The sequence below is a fragment of the Osmerus eperlanus genome, chromosome 10 (genome assembly GCF_963692335.1).
Source record: "Osmerus eperlanus chromosome 10, fOsmEpe2.1, whole genome shotgun sequence".
NCBI lineage: Eukaryota > Metazoa > Chordata > Actinopteri > Osmeriformes > Osmeridae > Osmerus > Osmerus eperlanus.
The window spans coordinates 6,376,960-6,404,280 of NC_085027.1; the positions used below are offsets into that span (position 1 = coordinate 6,376,960).

The 27,321-nt window shown below is 43.2% G+C and overlaps 1 protein-coding gene across 2 annotated transcripts in view; it reads right to left on the reverse strand.

The window, feature by feature from the left end:
• The window catches only part of LOC134028223 (carbohydrate sulfotransferase 8-like), a 92,023-nt gene that overhangs the window by 49,940 nt on the left and 14,762 nt on the right, over positions 1-27,321 (reverse strand). Inside the window, exon 3 of one of the 2 annotated variants that reach the window (XM_062471653.1) lies at positions 22,709-22,905. In XM_062471653.1, the coding sequence (XP_062327637.1) occupies positions 22,709-22,862 (154 nt within the window). In that variant the 5' untranslated portion in view covers positions 22,863-22,905. The remainder of the gene's footprint in view (positions 1-22,708; positions 22,906-27,321) is intronic. The other variant, XM_062471654.1, reaches the window with a different exon arrangement.

Below are 27,321 nucleotides of genomic sequence, written 5' to 3' on the forward strand. Positions count from 1 at the left end.
AAGTGAATACGATTATATTTTGACTGTCGACCAGGCAGTTTAGAGAGATAGGGAGAGAGAGGGGTGGAGAAAGTAAGGAGGAATGTAAAATGGGGGTTAATGGCACTGCCTCAGCAACCGGGGAGCTCCCAGGTCCAGCCCCAGAAACCTGTCATCTTCAGCACACCTGAGTTACACCCACAGATATGTCTTGAGGAAAAAGAAGAAGAAAAAATCAAAGGCTGGCAACTGGGCTGCAGAAAGTGAGACGAGGAAGAAGAAAGAAAGAATGAGGAGAAAGAGACAAAGAGATAGAGAGAGTGGGTAACATCAGCAGCAGGCTTCCTACAGTAGTTCACTAGAGGAAGATCTAGAGGAAGCAAACATCCACCTCCATAGTGTCAGTATCGTCGAAGTCCTTCTATCTATTTCAGTGTGGGAAAAGTATGTGAGGCCTAAATCTTTCATTAAATGAGAGCTTAATTCATTATTTAGAAGGTGTTATTTTCTGCCTCAGTTCACAGGCGTTAAGCCAACTGGCAACTGGAAGACCTATTTAAATGAGTAGGAGCTGGTCCCATCTGCCCTGGTGGTTTCTCCTTTTCTCCTCCCCCTCTCTCTCTCTCGTTCTCCACTCTCTCTCTGTCTCTCCAAGCAGGTGGGCAACTTGCTAATTCAATCAGCTTCTAAGATGCAGGGTGGCTTCTGTTGTGTCACCTGGCCCATGCTTGCCATCCCACTCACCCGTACTCAAGTTGGGCACCCATTACCAAAGATAATGAGCCACAAGTACAGTACGGCTGAATGTTGTCAGGCCCAAAGTATCGTTGTACACACATGCACACACACACATACGGCCGAGCCTGGATTTTGACTGACACATGTTTTTTAATACCTTGTCTCTTATCAATGGCCTCCTTGTGGCTAAATAGATGCCTCAGTGAAGCATCTATTCAGAGAATTTCCTGGCTAAGAGCGAATGCAGATAAGCTGTGCAGACAGGCCGTGAATATATATTTATATGGGTAGTCCTCTATCGATGACATGAGAAGCATGTATAATCATGTTGCGTACTTTAAGGATTTCTGTGCTCTGTGGATGAATGGTCCATTTGTCTACTGGAGCCTGACAGAGGGGTTTTAGAGAATCCATGGCCTCACAGTCCTTCTCACTCGGTATTCTGAAATCAAAATTCTTACCTTTTAGGTCATTCACTAAAGTATCGTCGGAGAGACTGTATTGTATTGTATTTTATTATTAAAGGGTACCACACATCTGTGTTATGACGCTTTTTCATTTATTGAGCTCTTTTGGTCTCGATGGGGGAAACTTTTATCTCCAGGTCTAAAACCCTCTCTCGTGTAAGAGCATCTTTCCTTTTCTAAGCCAACATGAACACTCTTTTCTTTTACTTCATTTTCCAAATGATTCAGTAAATACATTTAGCTTGACGGAACCGGGAGCCAGGCTCCATGTTATTTATTAGGAGATTTGTGTTGCGCAGAGCATTAAGCAGAAAAGCCGAATGAAATAAAGGAATGAGCACAAGCCATAACAACAAGCATCTGTTGACATCCTCTCCATTAAGTAAAATATGACCGTAGCATGCATTCTCATTTTCGAAAACACCGTTTTGGTTTTCAGTTTTTATCATCCGAGGAACACAGTTTTTATCATGTTATGAAAATCTCAGTCTTAATTAGATGATTTGGCTCCTACCAGTCCCCAGTGAGCTTAGTGATCCCTTGTTACACTGATGCACAACATAATCCCCCTACTTTGCCAAATGTCCTGATTTCTCGTAATGCAGTGAGAGTTAATTATCATGGGCCGATCTCAGAAAATATCTGTGCACATTTTCTATCATTTAGGACCTTCATTGTGACACACAGTACATATTAGATCCTCTATATCTAGAGATACACTAAGTTTAAGAGAGTAGACAAGTGGGAGATGTCTACAAGCTAAGCAGTTGTCATTCTTAATGAAAACTCAGATTAGTCTCTGAGTGCCGAATCCCCACACTGTACATTCAGCATCCAAAGTTCAACTGTGCTAAAGTACGGCAGGATTTGCCTTCAAAGCTCAGTTTAAGTCTTACGTGTATTAGCTCATCTACCAACAGCTCCATCTCTCAGGAAGCAATCAGAATTGAAGCAGCAAAAAATGGTCTGCAGTATAATTAGAGTAATTAAGGAAACAGGGGCCATGCAGTGCCTGAGATGCTGTCAAACACTAAGCACAGTCCCAGGGTGATAATTACATGTATACACTCTCCAAGCTATGGTTTACGCTGTCTGCTGCTACTTACCCTTACCATTGTCAAAGGATTGCAACAGTGCAGTAAAGCATGGAGAACCTTTACAATAGGAAATGGCATAACTAATATATTTATCCACAGAGGTAATTTATGCCATCTTCTGTATTATCAATATAGTTAGTGCATACATTTTTGTTAACACTGTATTGAGTAAGATTAGCCATTTAGTTCAATCCAGAAAAAGACAATGCTTTTTTTTGGTCCTTTCTGTATTTATAGTCTGGATGGCACTGGGTTTCATCTGTCTGGTAACTGTTTGCCAAATGAAAGGTGTCAAAAGCTTCCTTTCTCCAAACCACTTGTCTTACAACTGTATATATCTCACAAGGTGCAAGACATTGTCTGAGACACTCCAGTTTGACATAAACAAACAGATCACTTGAATGTGCTGTCTACGATGTGTTTTGCCGACCATGAAAGCCTTACTTTCACTAATCTTCATGTTCTTCTCTAGGGGTCATCCTGTGCCCTGAGTGGCCAGCCTGGCTTGGCGACCCTTTTCTGTGACCTGGCGGTGAACTGCATCAGCAGGGACACCTTTTTATCTGGATCTGTTGGTGAGAGTGAGCTCCCGGCCGGACATAGATAAGAGCTTCCGGTGACTCAGGGAAGCGTTCCAGTCGACACGCTCTATTACAACTCCATTTACATTCTCCACACAGTCACATTGCAGGCTCATTCTGACCCATATATTAACCAGTCCAAAATATACCACATTAGATTCATCCCTCTTACTTCTCAATTAAAATGACTCAACCTTACAAGGCGGGTCGCACCCCAGACTCGCGTCAAATTTAAGGGCAGCAATCACTAACTAAATGTCAGCTATTGTTGATGTAAAATATTGCAAATTGCTCCCGATCCTCTTAAATAGCATTGACTGTAAAAGTGGTGGAGGTACAAGTGAGATGAATCTGAGCTGATTTATTAAAAAGAAGACAAAATGTCACTTTATTGAAAAGGAGGAAACTGTGAATGATTTCAGACTTACTGTGAATATAATTTAAATTTCACAATTACCCTTTGACTCGTCAGTTCCTGAGCATAATTATGTTAGTATTACTTCAATCTGATACATGATTCACTATGTCCACAGTCCATGACAAATTTCGTGTTCAACCACCACCTGTGTCTGTCAGTGTTCAGAATACGTTCTGCAGTTTTTATTGGATTTTGTAATTATACTCCATTAATTGCACCTAGAAAAGGTGAATAGGTCTATATTGTTTGAATCTCATACTAATATCACCATGTTAATAATTTCTCCTGTCCTTGGGAAATATTTAATTAGACGTTGAAGCTTGTTAATAATATGTTGTATATCAAGGATGAGCATGGGCATTTTTCTACACCAGGTAACCTTACGCCAAGAGAATAAAGAGAAGGAAGTATCAAGGTCAGTTTAAACAGTGTATAAGATCAAGCTCGTTTACAACGTAGTTGCAATTTTTTCTCCTTTCTGCCTTCCAATTACCAAACACTGCAGAGTATGGTGTAATTGGGTTGTCATTAATGGTTGTCTCGATCGAACTAACGTTGGAAACCTGTACCTTTTTGAGACTAACTAGTTGCTATGGCTATGCCGTATACTTTTGAAGCAATTTTTGCCAGACTTTGTTCTTATACATTAACTTGAGAAAATCTCATTAGTTCCTACTAGATTACTGTCACCTTCCATTTAGCGGGCAAGCAGGACGATAGGTGGCTCTACATACACAGATTGTACCAATACATTTATATTCTGACAGGCTCCTCATCTCTTTAACAAGCGAACAATCCTAATGTATTCCAGGTAATTAATCATTTACATACTCTGAGTGTCACCTGCTCGGTCATCCCGCTGAGATCCTCCATGGCCTCCTTATTAAAATGCTAATCTAAACCGCTGACCCATCCTGTCAGGGAGGAAGTTGTCTGGTAACGAGGACCTTCGTCCACCATGGAATCTCTCCCTCTCTAAAGAGATGGTCGGAAGGACCCTCAAGACCTTGTGTGTGTGTGGGGGGGGGGGGGGGGGGTAGAGCCCTGGGATGCAGCGTTCTCTTCCACACAACTGAGATATTCTAAGCAGATGTTCATTTATTCAAATTGGTGCGCTCACCCTAGTGCAGGAGTGAAGGCCTCATTAACCAAACGGGAATCTTTTAACAGCTTTGCCTTCACAGACTTTCTCCGAGTCTATACGTTGCTTCCTCCTGGGGTTGACCTCATGGAGATGGAGAGGGGGAGAGGGAGGGAGAGAGGGAGGAACTTCTGACTACTCATCGGTCAGCCTCCTAATATTAGTGAGGAATGGTAGAACGTGATGATACACAATACGCTGAGGCTCCCTCGCTTCAACCACCAAGTAGGCACAGTCATGCATATCAACTAGAATCAAGCCTAATCTGTGTTTTCATCTTAGTATTTATTGCCAAAACTCCAAAAGAATAGTTTTAGCACCATTCCACCCCGGTGCACTCTGGCTATCTGTACAGGAGGCCTTAAGCCGGGCACCCCCCCTCCTCCTCTCCACATATCCACATCTGTGACCCCCCCAGGTCCAGTTTGACCCACAGACACATCCAACAGACAATGACCACTAGCGCTAAATACCACAGTGAGACAGTAAAAACAGACTCTTCGCCCCTGCAGGGTGATAATCAAACGCCTGCGTAGATATGGTGCACTTGTTTGACCCTGATAAGAAGGGCATGTAAGCACACACATGAATGGACAGCTGCACAGCTAACTAGGCATGCCAGCAACCCATGCTAGGCACAAGCCCACCCTGCCTGGTTTAACCATGGCTAAAGCACTACAACACTATAGTGTGTGTGAGTGTGTGTATGTGTGTGTGTGTGTGTGTGTGTGTGGGCATGAAGAAAGATTTGCTTCCTCCCAGTTGGCAGCACATACACATGCACACATGCAGTTATACACACATACGATCACACACGGCAGTCACTCAAGCTATCCCAAACAAACCAACACACACACAAACCAACAAACACATACTGTGTGAGTGTTCTTTGGTGCCCATTAGAAACTACATAGGATGATTACTATTTTGTGGATGATTACTGGGGGGAACACTGACAGCATGACAGTAATTATCGGTGAATTCCTTTGAATCCTCCTCTCATTGATAAAGCTGTTGAAATACATAATTGTATACTCTATGGTGATGAGCTGAAACAACAGACTGACAGGCATGGCACAGTATAAGCACAATGTTCCATCTACTGTGTAAAATACAGTATGTAGGTACCCTTATCCAAACTAAATGGTCAGTGACATACAGTAGGCACTAAAACTATGTGCTAAGGATTTCATGCAAGCTGTCAAATTATAGCCATTGCTTTATACTGTCTTATATATAGCCAAATAAGCAATACAGTTATTAATACCACAATGTAAATTAGCCCAATCTTTATTCCTAGAAATATAAAAAGGAAATTTTGTTTCAGTCACCAGATTATTATATATTTTTTTTTATGAATACTCTTCAACTCACTCCAGATGTAGCATGTATCGTCACACTTAAATATAGACATGCCAAAACAAGCAAAAATATACCTAGGAATTATTGTAAAATCATAGTAAATTTGAATGAAAACAAGTATTCAAATGTCTTCTTTGATCCACACAAAGCAGATGCTCTCAATTTGTTTGCATGTGAAAAAAATCTTTGGCAGGGTTTTAAACATAGACTTTCAGTAAAACTGTCCATAATCATGTCCAACAGTCAACTAGCGGAGAGGAGAGGAATTCAGCTTTCCACACATTCGCTTAAGGTACTCCCATTTTGAGGAACTTAATAGCCAACAAATGTCTACTACACATCTTAAACTACCGAAAAAAGTCAAGGTATTGTCCCCCAAACAGTGTTACAACACTCAATCAATATCCATAAATTCACATGATCTACACTGCTTAAGTTTGTTTTAGTAAGTGACTGAAGTAAAATGCATGAATTCAATCCAACCATATATTTGGAGGCTATAATACCTGTCTCAGACGTAATTAAAGAAAATACTTTATCTAAAGAATCCTTGAATAAAGAGAATCAATAATCCAAATGTCAAGATAGCTCTTGGCAGATCAGAAAAAAACCTTCACCCTCGTCTCCAGTGAAAAGGATGAGTATTTATCATTGTCTCGTTGGCACCTTACTTATCACCTCCTTAACTTCTACAGGAATAATAATACGGTTGTGATTTATCACTGGTCAACAGGGAGGCCACTGATCCCCCCCCCCCTCCACTAACCATGCATTATTCAAGATGCTTCTAATCAGTGGTTAAGGATTGAGAATGTGAGAATGTTTATGCTTTCTTTTCTAGTTTTATCTTTTTTTTCTGTAATGTTGGAATGAGAGTAAAGGTTTTTAATAGTGCTTCCTTCGAAAGAAGACACATCTACCACCTGGTCAATGGATGGTCAATAATGTATTTGTCAAAGCACTAGGAACTCCAAATAACTCTATACAAACTGCATGAACTGTTCTCAACTACTGCATATTAACTACAGTATTTCCTTCGTCACAATTTCCATAACACAAAAAACCTCACCTCTATGGCATCTTGTTTGGTTGGATCAACATTAACATTAAAAACCATAGAGAAAAAGCACTGTTAAGAGGCATGACTGTTTCAGCATTGGTACCATATGAGAAAAACATGGTATCGCTCACCATAGAGGTTAAGCCACGATCACCCTGTGCTCATGTAATTAAAAAGAGGGGTACCAAGCCTATCCACCACTGTGGCCCCAATCAGCGCAGAGGCCAGGAGAACAGAGCATGAGGAGAGCACATGGGGCAAAATGACACTGAGATGCTTCATTAGCCAAGCTTGGCAACACAATGGGAGCCTGACCATCTCCGTCTCTACCGCCCGCGCGCCTGGCTTCCATCGAGAGTCGAGACACGTTGAAATGAAAGATCTCACTTTGTTACTGGCCTCGGACCGAAGGAAAAAGACGGATTGATTTTTGCTCTCAGCAGGTTGGCTTTGTCTTTGTGCTCTGCGAAGATGGTGATGAATTAGGTTGAGGTGAGACTCAGTAATACAAAAGTGTTGTGTTCCTAGGATGGTTACACACTGTGTTGGTTTACAGATGGTTGATCACAATGGATACTTATGAACTCTTGTGTTGAAAAAGAATTCCACAATTGAATGTGAGCTAAATAATTGTACATGCATTAGTGGTAGTAAGATGAAGAGTATGTGTCTTTTGTGTTTCTGACTGCCTGAACCAACTGGATTGAATTGGAATTGATCCCAGTCCTGTAATATGCACACTGTACCCATGATTAAGAAGTGCTGACATGCAAGGCCAACACTCTCTCCTGACCATTAGAAGAAGTGCAAACAATGAGGCTGGGCTAATCGACTGTTTAAATTTGGACACCGCTTGGACACCAATCACCTCTCTGATGTGGTCAGTCATTAATCGGTACTGCTTGTGGTTATCCAAGCCATTTGGAACAGGATATGTCCATAGAATGGCTGATTGTCCTTCTATCAATGAAGCCTAAGCTAATTTATGGCTGTCCAGGAAATACAGCTTCATTTATTGACAGATCTCTATTCAAATATTTGAATACGCAAATGAGAGAATCTATAAAGATAGCTAACAATGCTAATTTCTCCCTCATTCATTAGGTAAGCATGACTCAGCAAATCACAAAGTCAGTTCTGTTGTATGTATTGACAAACCTGGCAGAAAATATGCTGGGATGCATTGTCAGCCTACACAGTCGATATCAGTTGGACCCATGTAGGAAAAACCAAATATTTTAAATATATTTCTGCAGATAGGGAAAATGCATTCACACCTCTGTATTGACAAAATGTCTCAATAGATATCCTAACAGTAACGATTAAGATTCTCTTCTGTATGGGCGTGGCGTCTCCTCCACAAGTCATCTTCCCCAGTTTCACCATGGCAACGAGCCTGCTGTGCCACTCCCAGTTTGTTGTCGTGGATACTGAGGCAGCGGTGGTAGCTAGTGCTATGTCTGGCAGATGGAGCAGCTGTTAGGGTTCCTCATAAGGAGTGGAGGGGTTGGAGTGAATCCGCTGCTGTTGCTGCCATTGAACTTCATACAGTCAACAATCATCCTGATTCCAGCAGTGCACAGCCCCATTCCATCAACTCCAGCCCCATCACACCACCTCGCCACATACTGAGAACCCATTCTCCCACCAACCCCAATCCCCACCATCATCCTCAACCTCCTGCCTAGTGATGAGAAGAAAGCATGTGTTCCCCATCAAGAGAAAGGAGTAGCTCCATGGGATCGCTTTCCCTCTGCAAACACATCACGCTCGTCTTCCAGCAGACGATGGCCCAACACTGACGCAGACACCCCTTTGCCTCATTAATCTTCGTAGAGTACAAAGTCAAAGGGTTTTCCTTCACTGCCTGTCACCTGGGTGGCATCCTCCTTAACCGAGCAGAATGTAACTTTTGTCTAGACGTAAGGAGCGTTGACACACACGCAAGAAGACTGGAGGTGCGAGGTGTGAACCGAGGTGTAAATCGTGTATTTGAGCATAACGTGCGTGACGGTATTTACGGAATTAACGGCTTAAGCGGCTTGGGAATCTCCTCTTCTTATTGGCAGTACCTGTGTCCGTGGCCCCGCATACTGTTAGAAAGCTTACGATGCCTGGCTAGAGTGTGTTTGCATTCTTTAAGTCTGCAGATGGATGCCTATCATCGAATGCATACACACCGGGCAGTTATATTCATGCGAATAGCCTTGAAACTATTCCAGAGAGTTGACATGCCTTTGGTTGCAAGGATATTAAGCACACACAAAAGGCCACCAAGGAGGTATGTGGTATAATAATCGAGACGGTGCCCCAATTCTGTCAAAAAGCTCTCTCTGTGAGGCATCTCTCAGTTGTCTCCGTGCTCTGCTTTTGTGGCAGCCGGCTGGTGTGTGTGAATCAGTTCCCCTACACCAGTGTTGTAGTCAAGCCAATACCAAGACATGACCAAAACTACAGCATATCTAGACCGAGACCAGACCAACACTTTGAGTCAAGATCAAGACCAGTAAATGTTCTTACTGTAACACATCACCTTTGCATAACATGTAATAAGCCATCTGATCAACAGCACAGCTTCCCTAGCTGTAGATATACGGTTACAGAGGCCAGGTTATGCTTTTTATTCGGGATAGTTTGGGGTCTTTATACAGTCAAGGTGAGAGAGGTGTTTTTTCTGATATCATCTGCACCACCTGATCTTGTAACTGAGTAACTGATTGTTCCTCTTAGGAAAACTTTCCAAGGATGGCAGACACACACACACATACTCTCTCTCACACACACACACACACACACACACTATTCCCTGGCCTAGCATACCCTGGGGCCAGGTTCCAGGAAGGCAAATAACCATTAGGCCCAGACAGCGGCATGAGCAGAATTTATTTTGTCAGCTAAGGGTCAAGAACTGTGACCTGGCTCCAGTACTGGTGGCGGATCCAAACGTCTCCAGGAGCAGAATGACAAAGATTAACTGTCGCTCTGAGCTACAGCGTCTCATAATTAATGCTGCCTCACTTCCCTCTGAGCCTGCTCTGGCAAGGGGGATTGACACACAATTGATAGATTTGCCATTTGGGGGTCAGTCTTAAGAGGATGGGACAGACAGCGGCCTGGACGTATTTGTCAGCTCTGAGCCGGCATTGATCGGTGTGTGGAACTTTATATCTTCATGTGATCTTTTTGTGGAAAAAAAAGTTAATAATAAAGAAATAAAAAGGCAAACATTTGATCATGGTGGCGTCACTGGTTCTAAGTATCTCATATAAAAGAAGGATGCTTCTTCTGGAATCAAAGGGATATCACATGTAGGCTGGGTAAATAAGAGGATAGATGCTTTTTGATGAAAAACATAGATGAAATACCAAGCCTGAACCTGAAGAAACTAGGAAATCCTGAGTAATATTTAGAGATAGGATAGATGGGTTAGAATAGCTTTATAAGAGACACTCTGTTCCAATGTGGGGGGGGGTTTATACAGCATGCAGTAACATCACCTATATACACACACCCAAACACACACTCTCTTAAAAAATAGAAAAGGGCAACCAATACCCAGAGGGATATAAAGATACTAAAGAGCCCCACACTATCTGGGTCTGGAGGAGAATGCCTTTGCTGTGGGTTGAAGAAAACAGTGGCTGGAGACAGTCACAGCCTAGGAAGGGGCTGCTTTTAAAAGACTCCCTCCCACCCTCTGAGTGGGCATTGCAAATCCCTCCATTGAAGTGGGATTATTTCTTAACGGTACTCTACCATTTTTCCAGCGGATTCTTCAGAATCCTCTTTCCAAACACACACAATAAAATTCTCAACCCAAAAAATAAAGAAGATGTGTATACAAATATATACATGAGGTACTAGTCCTGTCATGAAATATTCTTCGCCTGGTAATTAATTGGAAGAAATAGGTAACTGTGTGTCTTTTTAAACAAGGCCTCAAGGTACTGGTGGCTAGAGTCCTTTGCATAACATTTAATTGAGGTGTATTTAACGACTGTTACACAGCAACAGCAACAGCCAGTGAATGAAGAATAAAGAACAGACTGCTATACGTTGTGGTAAATCCTTTCCGTTACCATTCTCAGCCAATCCCCATGCAATACAAGCCTTGACATTTTTTTACGGTGGTCTATCGGGAGACAAAATTCCTCAAAGACACTTATCCGGATATCATAACAAAAATTGTATTAGGGGATCCATCTCTCATTCTGTTGTTCATGGAAACAACAGAGCAAATAGGATATGGCTAGTAAACTACTCAATTTTTCTTGGTGTGATTTAATAGCCTGTGTTTCCTCACAGGCTCCCTTCAGTCTAATTCAGTAAATACCCACTTGTGAAAATGCCTCAGATTCCACAAAGAGGATGTGGCTCCCTATCAGCTGTCTGAAAGCTTTTCAATATAAGGAAGAAAGGGAAGTTAAAAGGCTCCAGGGTATGTACGCCTTTAAAACTGCCACTCAAGCCCTTTAGACAAACTGCCCTATTCAACCTCAAGGTTGCATGTAAAATGCGTTTGGTTGGATAGGAGAATATTGGGATAGGAAATGAGGATTATAACGGGTAGTCGCAGCCACACTTTGACATTAATGGCTTCTGGTGAAAAGCTGCTCAATTTCATCAGGTTGTAGGATGGCCCAGACAGCTGGGGCGTTATGGTAGGATGTGTGTGTGGGTTGTGTTATGTGTGTGTACAGAAGGTGGTTTGGTGTGGGTTTGGGGGTGGTAAGGTGGGTGGGGTGGGGGTGGGATAATTGATGTAAAACATGTGCTCCCTAATTGCACAGTCTCACCTGATTGAATTCATGGCAGACACCCCAGACAAAGTCTGTGTGTCTCCCTAAGATCCACTAAGAGAAGAGAGGCATGGGGGTGACAAGGACAGACACATATGAGAAGGGAGGGGGGAGAGAGAAGGAAGGGTAAGAGTGTTTAGCTGAGAAGGAGATCCTGAGGGGAGAGGAGATGGGCTCCGATCCGACCGAGCCCATTTCTAATTTCCACTCTTAACCATGGAGTCGTGCCTGATAGCATGATGAGATTCATTTTATGTTTGGTCACTGTCAGCCAGGGTGCTAGAAAAACAACAGCATTGGTTCGTCCCTTAAACGCTCTCAAGCTCTTTTCCTCTTTTTCTCCCTCTCTCTCTCATGCTGGCTTTATTGAAACTAGCTTCTGAGGCTCCTTGTAAACACAGCAGCATCACAGTTAGCCTCAAATCTTTACCTCCTGGTTGGCTGCTATGATATGAGGCAATTCCTGCCACTCTACCAATCAGAGCCAAAATATAGGTACGAACAGAGACCAGTTATGTCTAAGGTATGACTGATGAAGAAGAAGGATTCACAACATAAAGCTTTGACATACAGTCTGCCTGCCCTCCCGTTCATGCATCATTGCCATAGTCAACTAGGTTGTGTGTTAACGATATAGCTATGCTTGGGTGTGCAAAAAGTTATCAAACTGACATGGATATGTTCCTCATGTTCTTCTAATCAATAATTCAGCACAGCTTCAAAACCGCCTCTCAATGCTTGCCGGTCCTTTTTGGTGTGAGGGATGGAGGCAGGTAGAGAGGGAGGGTTTTTAAAAGCTTCCAGAGCAGAGCATATTACTCTCAAACTGGGCAGCAAAGAGAGCAGCAAAAAGTATCAGTTTCGGGAGTCAGGTGGCTGAGCGGTGAGCGAGTCGGGCTAGTAATCGGAAGGTTGCCAGTTCGATTCCCGGCCGTGCAAATGACATTGTGTCCTTGGGCAAGGCACTTCACCCTACTTGCCTCGGGGGGAATGTCCCTGTACTTACTGTAAGTCGCTCTGGATAAGAGTGTCTGCTAAATGACTAAATGTTTCATACCGTTCGACAGCTACTTATGGATCGATAGCCTCAAAAGCACTGAGGAACACTAGGCTCCCGTCTGTAATAAAACAGTGGCCACCCCACCCTGAAATGTGCTCACCGTGGCTAATTTATTCACTGTGACACTGCTGTTGAGACCGTAAAATGCTATTTGGGAGGATCAGAAAATGTAATTCTTTACCCTATTAGAGAAATAACCCTACACAGCTCCCAACAAAAAAAAACGCCTCAATAGCATGAGTTTCAGGGCTAATACAATCAAAGATGCCTTTTGTGCATTTTGTTAACTGCCTGGATAGCTGGGCATGGGTCATTTGGAGGCCATTGTTTAGTTTCATAATTTGAGAGAAACAAAGAGGACAGGGGTCAGAGCTTTAGAGAAAGAGTCTGGGCCAATTAACTATCTGACATCCCCTTGTTAAAGGGAGAGGTGATTCCCTAACTGTATTGATTTACTAGCCTCGGCATGCTGACAGTTTCCAAATCACACAGATTCTCTCACTCTTTCTTACTTGCTATCTCCCTCCATCTCTCTTCCTCTCCCTCTCTTTCTTTCTCTCTCTCCCTTTCTCTCACTCTCCCTTTTTCTCTGTAACTCTCTCTCTCTCTGCCCACTGAAGTGTGCATTACGTATTACTGACTGTTGGCAGCAATATGGCTTTCACATCTAACAGTCTGTACCCAGATAGAATCAACGGAAGCTGCATGCTAGTTGAGATCTGAGAGCTGTCTCACTTAGGGAACAGGACTTTCGGCTTGCTCGCAAAATCTTGTCATGGGCTAACGGACTATTATCCCTCCATCTATCGGCATACCTTCTTTCATTTATCGTCTGATGATTCACCACCATCACCATTGTGATGGAGGAAGAAAAGTCAGGGAGAAGAGGGAGTTCCTCTAGCTTGATGTACTGTCGTACATGTTTCTGTTTTAAATAAGGGGAGGCGGTGGATTTGTGTGCTATCGCTGGTGGAGCCTTTGTCCAGGCACTGCTGGCTGGTTTTGTCCCTCTGCCAGGCCCAATGCTCTCTCCATCACAACATGCCATTCAGACAGATAAGCATCAGGCAGGCCCACTCCAGTGTCACCGCCACTTCCTCGCTCGAGTCAGCAGATTACATTTTAGAACTTGACAGCTTGTTATCACTCTGGACGGCAGGAGGGCTTAATCTTTTGTTCTTTTTTGAAGGGTCAGAGAGGTAGGAAGGATGGGCGGAGACAGGGGAGTCCAAGACTCCGGTCACAAACTCCACTCCTCGTGGCTTCGGCTTTGCCGTGTCACGCAGTGAATAGGCTCCTCTTTCTCTTCTCTCTTTCTCCGTCTCCTTCTTTCCCCCCTGCTCCTCCTCCCGCTCTGCCCCATATCTTTCTGTCTCTTTGTCTATCTCTCTTTTAGTCCCTACCTCTCAGACCCCAGTGCTTTGTCAAAGGATTAGAGTGATGGCAGTCTCTGCAGGGTGTGGGTGGGGCAGGTCGCTGGTCCAAGACTGATTCACTACCTGATAGGTGTCCTGAAGGACTGCCTGTGTGACTGAGCAGAGGCCCAGACGTTTTTGTTCCAGCACAATCATGCGAGCGTACATTAAGGAACGCCAACTTAAATATATGATAACTGAATTTAGTGATCTAGTGATGAGAATGTTTTTATTCCAGACACAGTTTCCAGCACACTCCAGTTAGAAATGTATTTGTACTACATAGTTCATAGCCTTATAATGTGTTAAAGCAATACATTTCTAAACCAAAATATGTGTTTAGACAAAAAACTTGAAATTCACTTTACAGGGAATTATATATAATAATAATAATAATAATAAATAGCATACACAATTCACAAATTGTGCACTGTAGAGAAAAATCCATGCTGCCGACATTATGGGTTCTTGAGACTTTTTTGTTCCCCATGAGCATGAAAATGACAACTTTGAAGCGTGTTCTGTATGATTATTACTGTATGAGTCTGTGTGTGTGTGTGTGTGTGTGTGTGTGTGTGTGTGTGTGTGTGTGTAGAAGTGTATGCGCAAACAGAGCACACTGTAGTCAAAAGTGAGCGATCTGTCAAAGGCTACCGCCACTTGCATAATGGCAGCGAGTACATAACTTTTTGTGGAGAACGGGAGACTGCAGGAATGTAATTAGGAAAGGCTTTTCCTCCTCTCAATGCACAGATCCTTCCACTACATGGAATATGTAGTGGAAGTACTGTCTCCGACTGCACACCATTACCATTTCCTTGTTTGATCCTGTGTTTTGGTTGTGTGTGAACTGTGTAGTGTGAGACCTGCTGGTGTACTCAACACCATGTTGAAACAATGATTTAACAGGACAGGTCGGCAGATGTGGATCCGTGTGTGCGAAAAAGAATCTTTTGAATCCTTGAAATTGGCCTGAAAACGCCTAAACAGCATACCCAAAGTAAATTGAAAGCTTTTCTGAAAGCTGTTCCTGTTGTGTATGTAGTGCAAATATAACTATATATGAGAGAACAATGGTTGTGCTCGCCAAAGGCAAGTACACCCAATAATAATTCAGTGAAAGGAGCAGTGACAATCATTTAATGTCAGGTTTAAAGGTCAGACTGGCCATTGAAGCAGCATCCTTGCCAAACACTAAAATTTAGTTAATTCCATTTGAGTAGCAATGTCAGCTTACTATGGCAACCAGTTACACAGAGGTACAGTAGGGGCCTCCTTTGTTTTCACAGAAACAATGCTTGAAGAATTCTCTTGATTACACATTGGTGCATGTATTTAAATAATCTTGGATCATCAATAAACATATTTCACTGACCCTTTACTACACCGTTACTAGTTGCTATAGGGTTCAATGGATACCAATATGCATGCAGGTCTAATAAATGAACCAATATGGACGTTTACGTGGAGCCATTTAAAGGAAACTCTAGCGTTTATGGTTCATGCTCATAGGACTAATAGGTTTTTTAGAAGGTTTTTTCTTTTCTAAAGTAAATCTGAAGCATCTATGTAAAGACCTTGAACATTGCTGTTGCTATTGTGTTCACAATATAAAGCAACTGCCTTTCATGTCCCAAGATGCCTCCTTGGTGAGAGCTCTGGTTATATAAGTATGCATATCTCTCCCTCCCTCTCTCCCTTCCTCCCTCTCCTTTTCTCTCTCCATTCTGTCCATCTCTTTCTTTCTCTTCTTTGGTTTGTGTGTGTGTCCGTGACTCGGTCTGATTTCCACCAGCCTGTTTCCAGCCAGCTGGGAGATGGGGTCTGCTCAGTCCTTGCTCACACGCTTCAGTCTGCGACTGATCTCAACCCTTGGCTGTGGTTAAGACAAGTTTTGTGAGCTTTCTGAAGTGAGTGTGACGGTGAAGACAAGCTTCCTGACAGAACTGGAAGTTTCCAACAACAGCCTCATAAGAAGACAGTCACGTCTGAAAACCACAGTGCTTATGGAACATCCCCCCCCCTCCCTTATTAAATCTGCCCGGGGGGAGTGTTCCAATGTCAGAAATCCCCCAGACCTAGTTTACCCACTGTTCCACCTTTGATTACTTTTTAATCAAACTTGTGTGTGAAAAGAACAACAACAAAAAAACAGAAACGGTATGCGATGCAAACTGGATGAATATTCTCTTTGAATTCTTTTTTTTTCTTATTTTTGGGGGGGGGGGCGGGGGGGGAACAACAGTGGACTAATTTCCCTCCAGTTGGTTGTGAGAGTGAGCCCCAATGTTAGTTTTGGCTCTGCATTAGACATATTCATGCTGCTACTCATTACTTAAGAAGTCTTTGATAACCAATCCAGTCTTGATTAATTGGTGTTCCCATGGCAATTCAACTTTTAGGACTGAAAACAGGGATGACCATATCATGGTGAATAAACGGCCCAACTACTTTAATCAGTGTCGCTAGGCACAGTCCCTGGCTTACCTATCTCACCTGTTCATTTTAATTGCACAACATAAGAAGACAATGTCATTAGTCGTACTGTGCCGGGGAGACATCCAATATCCTTCTGATTCCTCTGAGTTCCTTATTGTAAGGCAGATTTTCTGGGTACATGTACAGCTTGAGCCTCTGTAAGGTCAAGAGGTCATGCAGCGAGGCCCCCTCTGAGCAGGTCATGCAGCGAGGCCCCCTCTGAGCAGAACATAGCATGCAATCCAGACAGTGGGGAGACAGTAAGGAAAATCATGTACAAATAGGGCTTACGTGATTAAAGACCACTTCACCTGCTGAACGTTCTAGTGTGTCAATACACTGACCACTGAAGACCCGTTAAGAAAGCAATTCTGTGCATTCTATATCTGTACTGTCCAACTCATGTATTTAAGCATGGCTGAGAGACAGAGTTTTCACTCATGCCATCAGTTTGTCTTGAACTGATTGTTTGATCCGTGCCGCTTGACTAATAAACAAAAGTCAACTCCTTTCCTTTGTCGTGACTCCTTCCGGCCTGCCTTCTCCAGAATTTCCATCTTATCACTTATTGAAAATGTGGTGGATTAGAATGGATGGATCAATTGTGAGGGCTCTGTGCTTTGAACAAATAACCGTGTGTCATATTGATTTCTGTCAAAGGACTGTATGACCATAAGCAATCAGACCGCTCAGTCCAGATACAGCAAAAGCCACCACTCCTCTGTGCATGTGTGTGTGTGTTGTGTGCGTGTATTGTGTGTGTGTATTGTGTGTGTATTGTGTGTGTATTGTGTGTGTATGGTGTGTGTGTATTGTGTGTGGATTGTGTGTGTGTTGTGTGCGTGTATTGTGTGTGGCTCTTGGTCTCTGAGTTTGCCTGTGACCGTCTATGCTGCTGTTGCTTTCCCTCTCTATATTCTGTGTCTTTCTCTCTCGTCTCTCTGTTTCTGTCACCCTGTCTGTCTGTGTTATAGCCAGTGATCGGAGACGCAAAACCCTCGGCTCAGGGTTGCGATTGACACAGCACGGGGTAGATGTGCTAGTTGGAGTGGCAAGGTCCCATACGACAGCCTTCAAAGACGTTTCAAAAAGATGCTTCTCTGCTGGATCCACCTTGTACTCTTTTTGATTTCATATAGAGTTCATTCTAACAAAGCCCTGGTGTGGCCCTGGAGAAAGGGCAGCCGGACACCCCCTGCCAGGGTAACCGCTCCCTGCTCTTATCCTTGATCTGGGTTCTGACCCTGACTGCTTGTGGAAAGTTCATATGCGTCTTTCCATTTGTCTTTCAAAGTAGAAAGGAAGGAAGACCTAGCATCTATTTTTTACTCTTTGCTGATGAATTTAGTTTTCTGAATCTGTCTTATATAGATGCTTTGGGAGCAACATTTTATATTTCATGGCTTACTGAACAGCACCAGATCAGCTGTTTTGAAGTTTTTCATGTTCAAGAATGAGAAATGGTTGCTGGGGAGATGTAGCGCCTGTCCAAGCCTCAGTCCTGCACTAATGTGATTTGTTACTGTTTCCCACCATTGAGTGGATTCCATCACACAAAAGGACCACACCAGAGTTGAGAAAAAAACACCAGTGACAAAACAGATATCATGCCTTCTTTAAAACAACCAGGTAGATCTCTACATTTGTAATTCACAATTACAGACAGTATATAAAGTACTTTTAGGAACCACTTTTGCAATTTCTTAAACTTTTCTCCTCACTTTTATTTTTGTACAAGATCCATTCACTATCAGAAGGGCAAATGTGGCGAGGACAAATCAATTTAAAAACATGCCAGCCATCGGATGTGGGATCAGATGGCCTGGAAAACAGATTATGTTTCCAGAGCTTGTGGCATGACCTAGGGCATAGATGTTAATAGAACTGCACATGACCTTGGTGAGGCTGCCGTGCACTTGGGTTGGAAATCCAATTGTGATCCCTGAGAGGATCTGAAGAGAGAGAGAAGGTGATATGGGCATGAGGTGCCCAGGTCAGGCAATCCAAGGTCTCACTTAGCAAGGTCCATTCGGCTGGATCTTGTTTCAGCTTTCTCTACCAGCTCTGGAGGTACCCTCAGCAGAGTCCCTGTGTGGTAAAGTAAATATCACTGTATCGCAGACTTGGCGTGAGCACCCGGTTGCCATGGCAGTCCCTTAATGAGCAAGCAAATGCTGTTTCAAACTTTCAAGCTCAGTTTTTTTTTTACGTTACTTGTGAAAACCAGGTCCCACCTGCACCACAGGCTTACTGTACTGCACTTCAGAGTGTAGAATGACTGACGCAACCTTGCCAAGGTATTGCTTTCCAGTGAGGTCCCTGTTGTGTGAGATATGAAGCGTACAATCCTGCTGTAGAACTAAACAAAGAAAGTCTTTGTTAAATTCGTTCCAGTACAAGAATGGGAGGATAGTAAAATAATGTCCCCAGCTCCCCCCCACAAACATCAACGGCTGGATTTGCATAGTGATGCTGCACAGCCCATGGCTCCAGGTCATCAGCACAATTTAATTACATTAAGAGACAGCTAAATTAGACTTTGCAAACAGACACGGCTTAAGGGATTACTGGACCTCTGACGGAGAGAGATCAAATTCTACTTTCCAGCTTGAAACAATATGCCCTGTTCCTGGCAGTCAGTCTCCACATGCAGAGAAAGGGATGGAGGGATAGAAGGAGGTGAGCATAGAGGCATATGTAGAGAAAAAAACTGGTTTCAGCTGAAGTTTTAGATGCTGTGGGGCTTATTTTTAATGCAGAGCAACGGGAAAGATCTTAAAAACACGGGGGGAAAGCATAGTCTGAAATATCAGCCTTCGCATTTCTTTTGTCACGTTTTGAAATTGTTTATATAAGCTGATTATCTAGTCTTTAGGGAAATCATGAAAAGATTCCACAGCAGAATATTCTGAGAATTACTCTGCCCTTTCAGATTTAAACAAATTGTTTCAGCAAGACTGGGGACTGTATTTCCTATATCTATTCACATGGGGAGCATACAGTAAACATCCACACACACATCCACATGAACATACAGACACACACACATTGCCATATGTGTAAACGCACACACGTGGTTTGTTGCACGTCTGCTTATCGCTGCATGTCATCATCATGGTATGAGTTGTAACTTATTCTGCAATTGCTTGAGACGTGGCATGACAGAGATAGTCATTTTGATGTGTTCTCTGTTAGCAGATGGCTTTTTACCATCGTCCCACACTGGGGCTGCCTAACGATGGATCGTTAAGATACGTCAAGGACATTTGATAGGATTTTCTTTTCATGGTAACGGGTGTAATCAGAGAAGAAAAGCAAATGGCAAAACTCTGCTTTTGTCCAATTTGTGCAATTTCACACAGTGCCTGGAGGTACACAACATATCCCTGTGGATTAGATACTGAAACCAAATAGAGCTAGCTAACACCGTACTTTGCATGCTAGGATAACTAAGATAAAACAATGGATTTGTGCCGTTTTACTATCTATGGTAACATGAGCGTACAGTAGTGTGTGACCTGGTCACGAGGCACACACACACCCACCCTCTCACACACACACCCACCCTGTCACACACACACCCACACACAAACACACACACCCACACACAAACACACAGTGCTTGCCCTATCCTCCAGAGTGCTGATTGCTTGGCTATGCGGCGCTTTGACTGAGGACACCCCTTAACAAGGGGAGGAGGGCACAACCTGTCCTTCCTCTCAGCCTCCACAGCAGGCCAGCCCACATTGAATGTACTTTGGAAAATAAAGAGTTGGGTAGGAAAACCTTGCAGGGCAAATTTTGTGCAATTTATCTCAGCTCTTACCTCTTTCAACATTTCTATTCCCCAGGAGATTGCTAGTGGTCTCCCCAACCCCCAACGCCCCTAACCCACCCCCTCATCCAATTGTCCTTAAACAATTACTCTGGAGTTCAGGGGATAGACTGCTGCCTGTTAAACTGCTACTTCCACTGCCATTGTATGTGTTATCTCGACCATAGGGGACCAAAGCACTCCAGTGCACTCCCAGGCAAACAAAGAGGATGAGCAGAGGAGAAGAGCCAGATAGAAGCTGACACCCAATGTATTAAAACTCAACACTATTAGATATGAGCTTGTGCTCGAGTGAGGCACCATAGCTTAAGGCAAGAGATACTGCCCAGTGTTTTTTATTGGTGGGGGAGGGAGAGGGGTACACAACATTCTCTATTTCATACATCATACAAGACAGTGAGATTCTCTCACTTTATCTCTTTTCATATTGAAATGAACAGGCCAACTCTGGAAAGAGAGAGGAGGCTGGACTGGAGTTAGTGTGCTGTCTGGCAGATGTCTACTTTTAAATTCTTTAAATGAATGGCCTACACACACCTACATTCCTTCATGCAATAGACAATGTTACTTTTGCTACTTTAGCTTGGCATAATGCCCCTGTTAAATAAGTAGGCAGAAAGGCCATCTCAACACATGTCATATACTAACTTTCTGTGTCTTTTTGTAGTTTTTTGGTGCGTGCAAAGGTATATGTGCTTGCATGTGCCCAATTGAACAAGTACTGAATGTGTGTGTGCACTATTGTCTGTGTATGTTTATGTGTGTGTGTGGGCTCATGTCTCTCCTGAGAGCGTCTGACAATCAGTGGAATATTAGAGCCTGTAGAGAACCCACTCTCTGTAAGTGGCCTTTATTGATGGAGAGGCAGGAAACTGTACTGATCCTGATGATGACACACAGCACGGGTGACACATGATAGACCCACACACAGCGGTGGTGTCTCCCCAGCTCTGGCTCTGCCTGTCTGGGACTCAGTCTTGCTGTGCTTGGCCTCTGCTGGAGCAGGTGCTGTCTACCCGTGCCCTCTGACACGACCAAGGGCACTCTGCATCATTTTCATTTTAATGAACTGGCAATGTCTGGGTACAACTCATCAACAGTTACTACAGTTTGTCGGCGCAAGGCGTGACAGGGTCGAGAGGGTGAGATGGTGGGGGTGTCGGGGGAGCTGCATCTCTCCTTCATCTCTCCTGTCCCTCCCGGTCCGGACGGTGAAACACTTCACCTGGACCCAGCTGACGTGTGGAGGACCCTACTCAAGGTGAACCCCAGGAAAGCTGCAGGACCTGACAACTGACCTGGGCGTGTCAGGTGGCTGAGCGGTTAGGGAATCGGACTAGTAATCAGAAGGTTGCCGGTTCGATTCCCTGTGTCAAGTCTGTGCCAAATGATGTTGTGTCCTTGGGCAAGGCACTTCACCCTACTTGCCTCGGGGAGAATGTCCCTGTACTTACTGTAAGTCGCTCTAGATAAGAGCGTCTGCTAAATGACTAAATGTAAATGTAATGTGTGCTCAGAGATTGTGCTGAGCAACTGACAGACGTCCTCACGGATATCTACAACACCTCTCTGAGCCAAGCCATCATACCAACATGCTTCAAAGCCACCACCATCACACCGCTACCCAAGAAATCCCCGGCATCAACACTAAACGACTACTGGCCCACAGCACTCACTCCCATCATGATGTTGGAAATTAGTGCTTTGAAATGAGTGCTTTGAAAGGTCGGTCAAGGCCACGTTGAGCCTGTCATTGGTCAATCAACGTTGAGCATCATCCACATTGAGCCTCGCCCCGAATTGCACATTGCAATGAGGGGTACTCGAGGACCATGGGACTTCAGATTCCCATATTTGATTGGTCTGGCTGGAAGGGACTACTTGACACAGCGACAGTTTTTTCCCACAGGCCATCAGACTACTCAAGACACTCAAGAACATCACATGATCAGGTGCTCCTGCGCCACATAAACCCATTAAGAGTAAGGACCAACTGACTGCTAAATTCTTCTTCTTCTTTTTTTTACTCCGTAAGCTCAATGTCTGCACTATGCACTTCACATGCACAATAACATATATTATCCATGCTGCCATACAGCACTTTGCACTTTACTCCTATATGTTGTTTTTTAACCTGTTGATGTCTGTTTGCACGAGTATTTCAAATTTTAAAATGTTGTATTACTTGCATATTTGGAGTATTTGGGAAAATGCAATTTTGACCGTCTGTGTAACTACTTGTTGCACGGTCTGATTGACAATAGAGGTTCCCTTTAACAGTACTCACCAGGCTCCTGTCGCTGCACCATCTCAGACAGGTCCTCCAGGTGGATGAAGAGCACCAGGCCCCCGGCCCCAAACAGCAGCACGAACCAGAAGAAGCAGGGAAGCTTGGCGGCCATCCGCCTAACCACGCGCAGACTCTCCCTCATTCTTCTCTGCAACCACGATACTGAGCTGCTCAGCTAGTGCTATCTGTGACCAAGAAGGAGGGAGGGAGGGAAGTAGGCATGTTTAGGCATGTTTTTGGTCAATATAATTTTTACAAGATATTCCAAAACAAACCATCCATGAAAATAATCCTTAAAAAACAATGGCCTCAAAAGAAAAGAACATACTCTATAAGCCTATTGCAGATGGAAGCATGACTGTTAGACTAATTATGATATTCAGTATTCTTTCCTTACTCTCACACACAAAGCTTCAAAAGCATTTACAGAAGAAACATGACAGCTGGCAGGTGTAAACCTAAAGTAGGGCGGTGTGGCATAGGTGCGTTAACGGTGAGCTCAAGCTTTGTAGTCCTATATCCCTGTGTAATGAGTATCAAAGAATATATTTTAAATATGTTCTCTAATAGAGGACATATTTATAGAGAGACATATCTATAGAGGACATACCCCCAGCTTGCACGCAAGCTGGGGGTTTGACAGGGCATTTCGACAGAACCCAACAGCAGTACAGTAGGTGGTTTGGTATCCTTTCAGTTCAGCCAGTGATAGCAGCTAGTGGTACAGGGCATGGATCTGCAGCAGGTAGACATCACGTTTGCTGAGAAGCCAGCTGTCTGATCAAATACACACATCCATGTCAAAATCAAACGCTTTGAATTCAAATAAATATTAATGTTTGTAATGTATTCTGCCACTATTTATTGTTTTCCCTCAAGTTCCCAAATCCCCTTCTTTGGATATGACTGTTTAATATTCACTGTAGTCTTTCCAAGCATGAATTGCTAAAAAAAGAAACACAGCTAAAGAAACCATATGCAGATTCTTTGTTGCACAACATGCAGTGACAGAGAATACACAATGTGTTCTATTAACACGTTCTTTAATGTAAATAATCTCAATCCCTTGACAAGGCTATATTCCAGAAAATTTACGGTGGCCCAGAAATCATTTTTGGATGCTTGACATGCAATCACTATGTCATGTCTTTATTTCTATTGCCTTGTAAACAAAGAACAACATTGGCTCAGAAACAAAGAGACAATGACGCTGTCGGTGGCCCCATTTCATCAATTAATGAGTACCTGAGTCGGGGAATAGCAAGGGGTAGAATGGGAGCGTGTAGAATCATCCTCACAGCAGAGCTAATTGTGCTTCATATGTATGACAGACGCACATCTTTATTTTCTTTCCCCATGGTGCTGTGATGTAGATTAACCATCATGAAATTAGATAGGCCACAACATCTTTTTTCTGGGGTCAACTTAATTTCTAATCAAGTATTTATTAGTCGGGGCACCACCTTGAAATTGTTTTAGTAACCACGTAAACCTATAGTTTAATATGTAATAAACAGTAGTCTGAAGTGTTTGATGTTAGTGTGAGGACAGTCTGAATTATTTCCTAAACAGACCCTCGTAGTTAGTCATAGTCACATTCAGGGCCGGCCCTAGGGTTTTGCGGGGCCTAAACAAAAATAATGTAGGGGGCCCATTGCAACGGGGCCCCTAAGTCTCGTTTGAGAATGTTACTTCTGCCTCAAGTCAAGTGTCATTGGTCAATCAAAACGTTGAGCCTCGCCCACATTGAGGCCACGTTGAGCCTGTCATTGGTCAATCAACGTAGAGCATTGCCCACATTGAGCCTCCCCCCGAATTGCACATTGCAATGAGGGGTACTTGGGAACCATGGGAATTTAGATTCCCATATTTGATTGGTCCAGCTGTAAAGGACCTGCGGCGATACCAATTTATACTGCCTCTTGTATTTTTGTCTGGGTAAACTCAAAATACAAACTGGTATGTTTCCTCTCTTAAATGTTCTCTCCTTTACAAATTGAGGCTAACACAACACAGGATAACTCATTATCAATCTGACCGGAGCTGTATTGAATCCATATTGTCTTTAATGCACGCATATGGACCCTGTTGAGGAAGGCTGTTAATTCCAACACAATGGAGGAGAGGTTGGTAGATAGAGGGAGGCCTCAGCTAACTGTGATTGCTAATACTGAGGCACCCCCTAAGCTGCGGTTCTCCTTTGTTCTGTCCTTTGGTGAATTATGCTCTTCACATTCGATGAAATAATTGCAGCACTGAACATCATAATGCTAATTAGAGTTTAATTAAATTGAGAGCTGGTTTTCCTTCACAGTTGTGTTCAATGAGCGCCCCTATTAAAAGGAGTATATTATGCTGTAATGTGAAGCCACCTCACAGATTGTGTGACTCACATACACATTGTTTATTGGAATTGTTTTCACCAAGAGACTAGGACCTTGGAAGTTCAGCATAATGTAAGTGTGTCCTTGGTTAGCTGATAAAGGAACTTTAACAATAAACTAATTAATAAGCAAGGCCAATAACTACGAGTCCTTAGAGATTGCATTTTGTTTTATGCCATCTTTTGAGTGGTGAATTACATGGGGTGTGACATTCATACCATGTCACCAAAACAGTACTGACCCAAGAAACATATATACTGTACAGTGCAGTAAACCATTTAAACTAGTTGCCAGTTGAGGTTGACTAAATCATGGCTGCAATACAAATTAAAGCTACATCAAGGTAAAATTATCAGACTTCATCAAAGCGTCTTTCAAAGTGTCATTGCTGCTCCAGTAAAATAAATGGCCCAGCTATTGTTGTGGAGGGTATTGGGAACAACTTGTGAATGATGCATACCCTACCTCTGCCTGTGACCCAGTTCCTACTCCTGGATATCAGGATATTTACCGAAGCGTAGTGGATGAGTTGCCATACACAAGGGGGATCCATGGTTCAACCACTACCTGCGACTCTGCCGAACCTCATAATCCAAACCAGAGAACACACAACACCATCAAGCAATAATCTTGCCACTAAATTTAAACTATAGTTACCGACCAAGAGAATACCTTTGTCCAACCAGGAAAATAAGGCTGTGCTGGTTGAGGTGAGAGAGCATCAGCAGAATGTGCAGGGTGCAGCCTCCCCTGGGAGAGGCTGCACAAGCTGCTGCTTCTCCTATTGTTTTTGGATAGTTTGTCCAGGTGTTTCTAAAAAAAAAACTGCAGAGTAGTCAATGACTGGCAAATAACATGCTGACAAAAATACTGATAACATGGTTCCCGCAAGGCATGGGTTCATTTGAACATAGAATCACAAAGTGCAAAACATGGTGAGTAGCCCCAAGCTCCCAAAATGTACTGTATGCTTTATGTGGACAACTTCCAGGCTTCTGAGGACTACCGGTATGGCTGATATGCTACCATCCATATGTGGTTTCTCTCTATACCCATTGCACAATGTGAAAGCTGTATGTTGACAAGTCAAGTCGATAGCACTCAGTGAGCATTCAACATGTCACGCAAACTACAGTCCCCAGAGACATCCCGACAATAGATCCAGACCACTGACAGTTGAGCTTTGAGATTACTTCAGCATATTGTTTAATACACCTCAACAGTGTGCAGATCATGGTGTTTTCTTGAATATAAATGGTGGACATTGTTCCTGTTAAAGTTCTTTGGCTTCTCAGTTCTCCATCATCAACGATAACCACATCAACAGACAATTTAATAGTTTGGCCACCAGAGCGGGAAGATCTCGCTGGGGTGTTTGTGTGCACCACTTTTGCTTCATGGCCATCCCCTTAAATCACTTTGATTGAGAGCCTGAAAAATAACAGCAGCAACCTTTCATCCGACTTACTGAGACAATATATTGCCTGGGTGTCCAGCATTAACGTGGATTAACATGACAGATCGGAGGCATGCCACACAATCGATATTTGCGTCAAATCAACAAAGTCTCTCCAGGAGAGAGAAAAACAAACAAACATTGAAAAGGCTAACCCTGGAATGCTTGGCGTGTGCTAGACTCTCCTTCTTTTCACCTTGTGTGGTTGTGTTGGTAATCTTTGTCCGGTAAATATATATAAAATAAAAATATCAGTCCTCTTCTCAGTCCTTATCTAAATGGATTCAGGAAAGGCAGGCAAAATTGGTTATTATCAATAATTATCAAGTTTTTATTTAAAGGGCAGCCACAAACAGATATGTGAGAATGGGCTTGTCTGTCAATTTATCTTCATACATAGGGTCCAAATTGAAGGAATCTAGAAGGTTGAATCAGACGTTTGAAAATGCCACATCACATCACTGACATCAACAACAATGCAACGCAGAGACAGTCATCTGGTGGTGAGATGTGAGCCGACTCTCATTCATGTTTTCATGGAACAATCTTCTACTCAGATAATTCTGCAGCTGTGGTTTATTATCCGACCTGGACCTAGCATTATCATACTAACATTTTGACCTCTTCAGTATTGACATTGGATTGCGTGTCCTTGACCCATCTGCCACAGGAAACACATTTGACTCCACTCTAAAGGTTACAGTGTTTGAAAACAGGTTAAGGTCCCCTCCCCCTCCAAATTGAGTTGTTTATAAATGTTG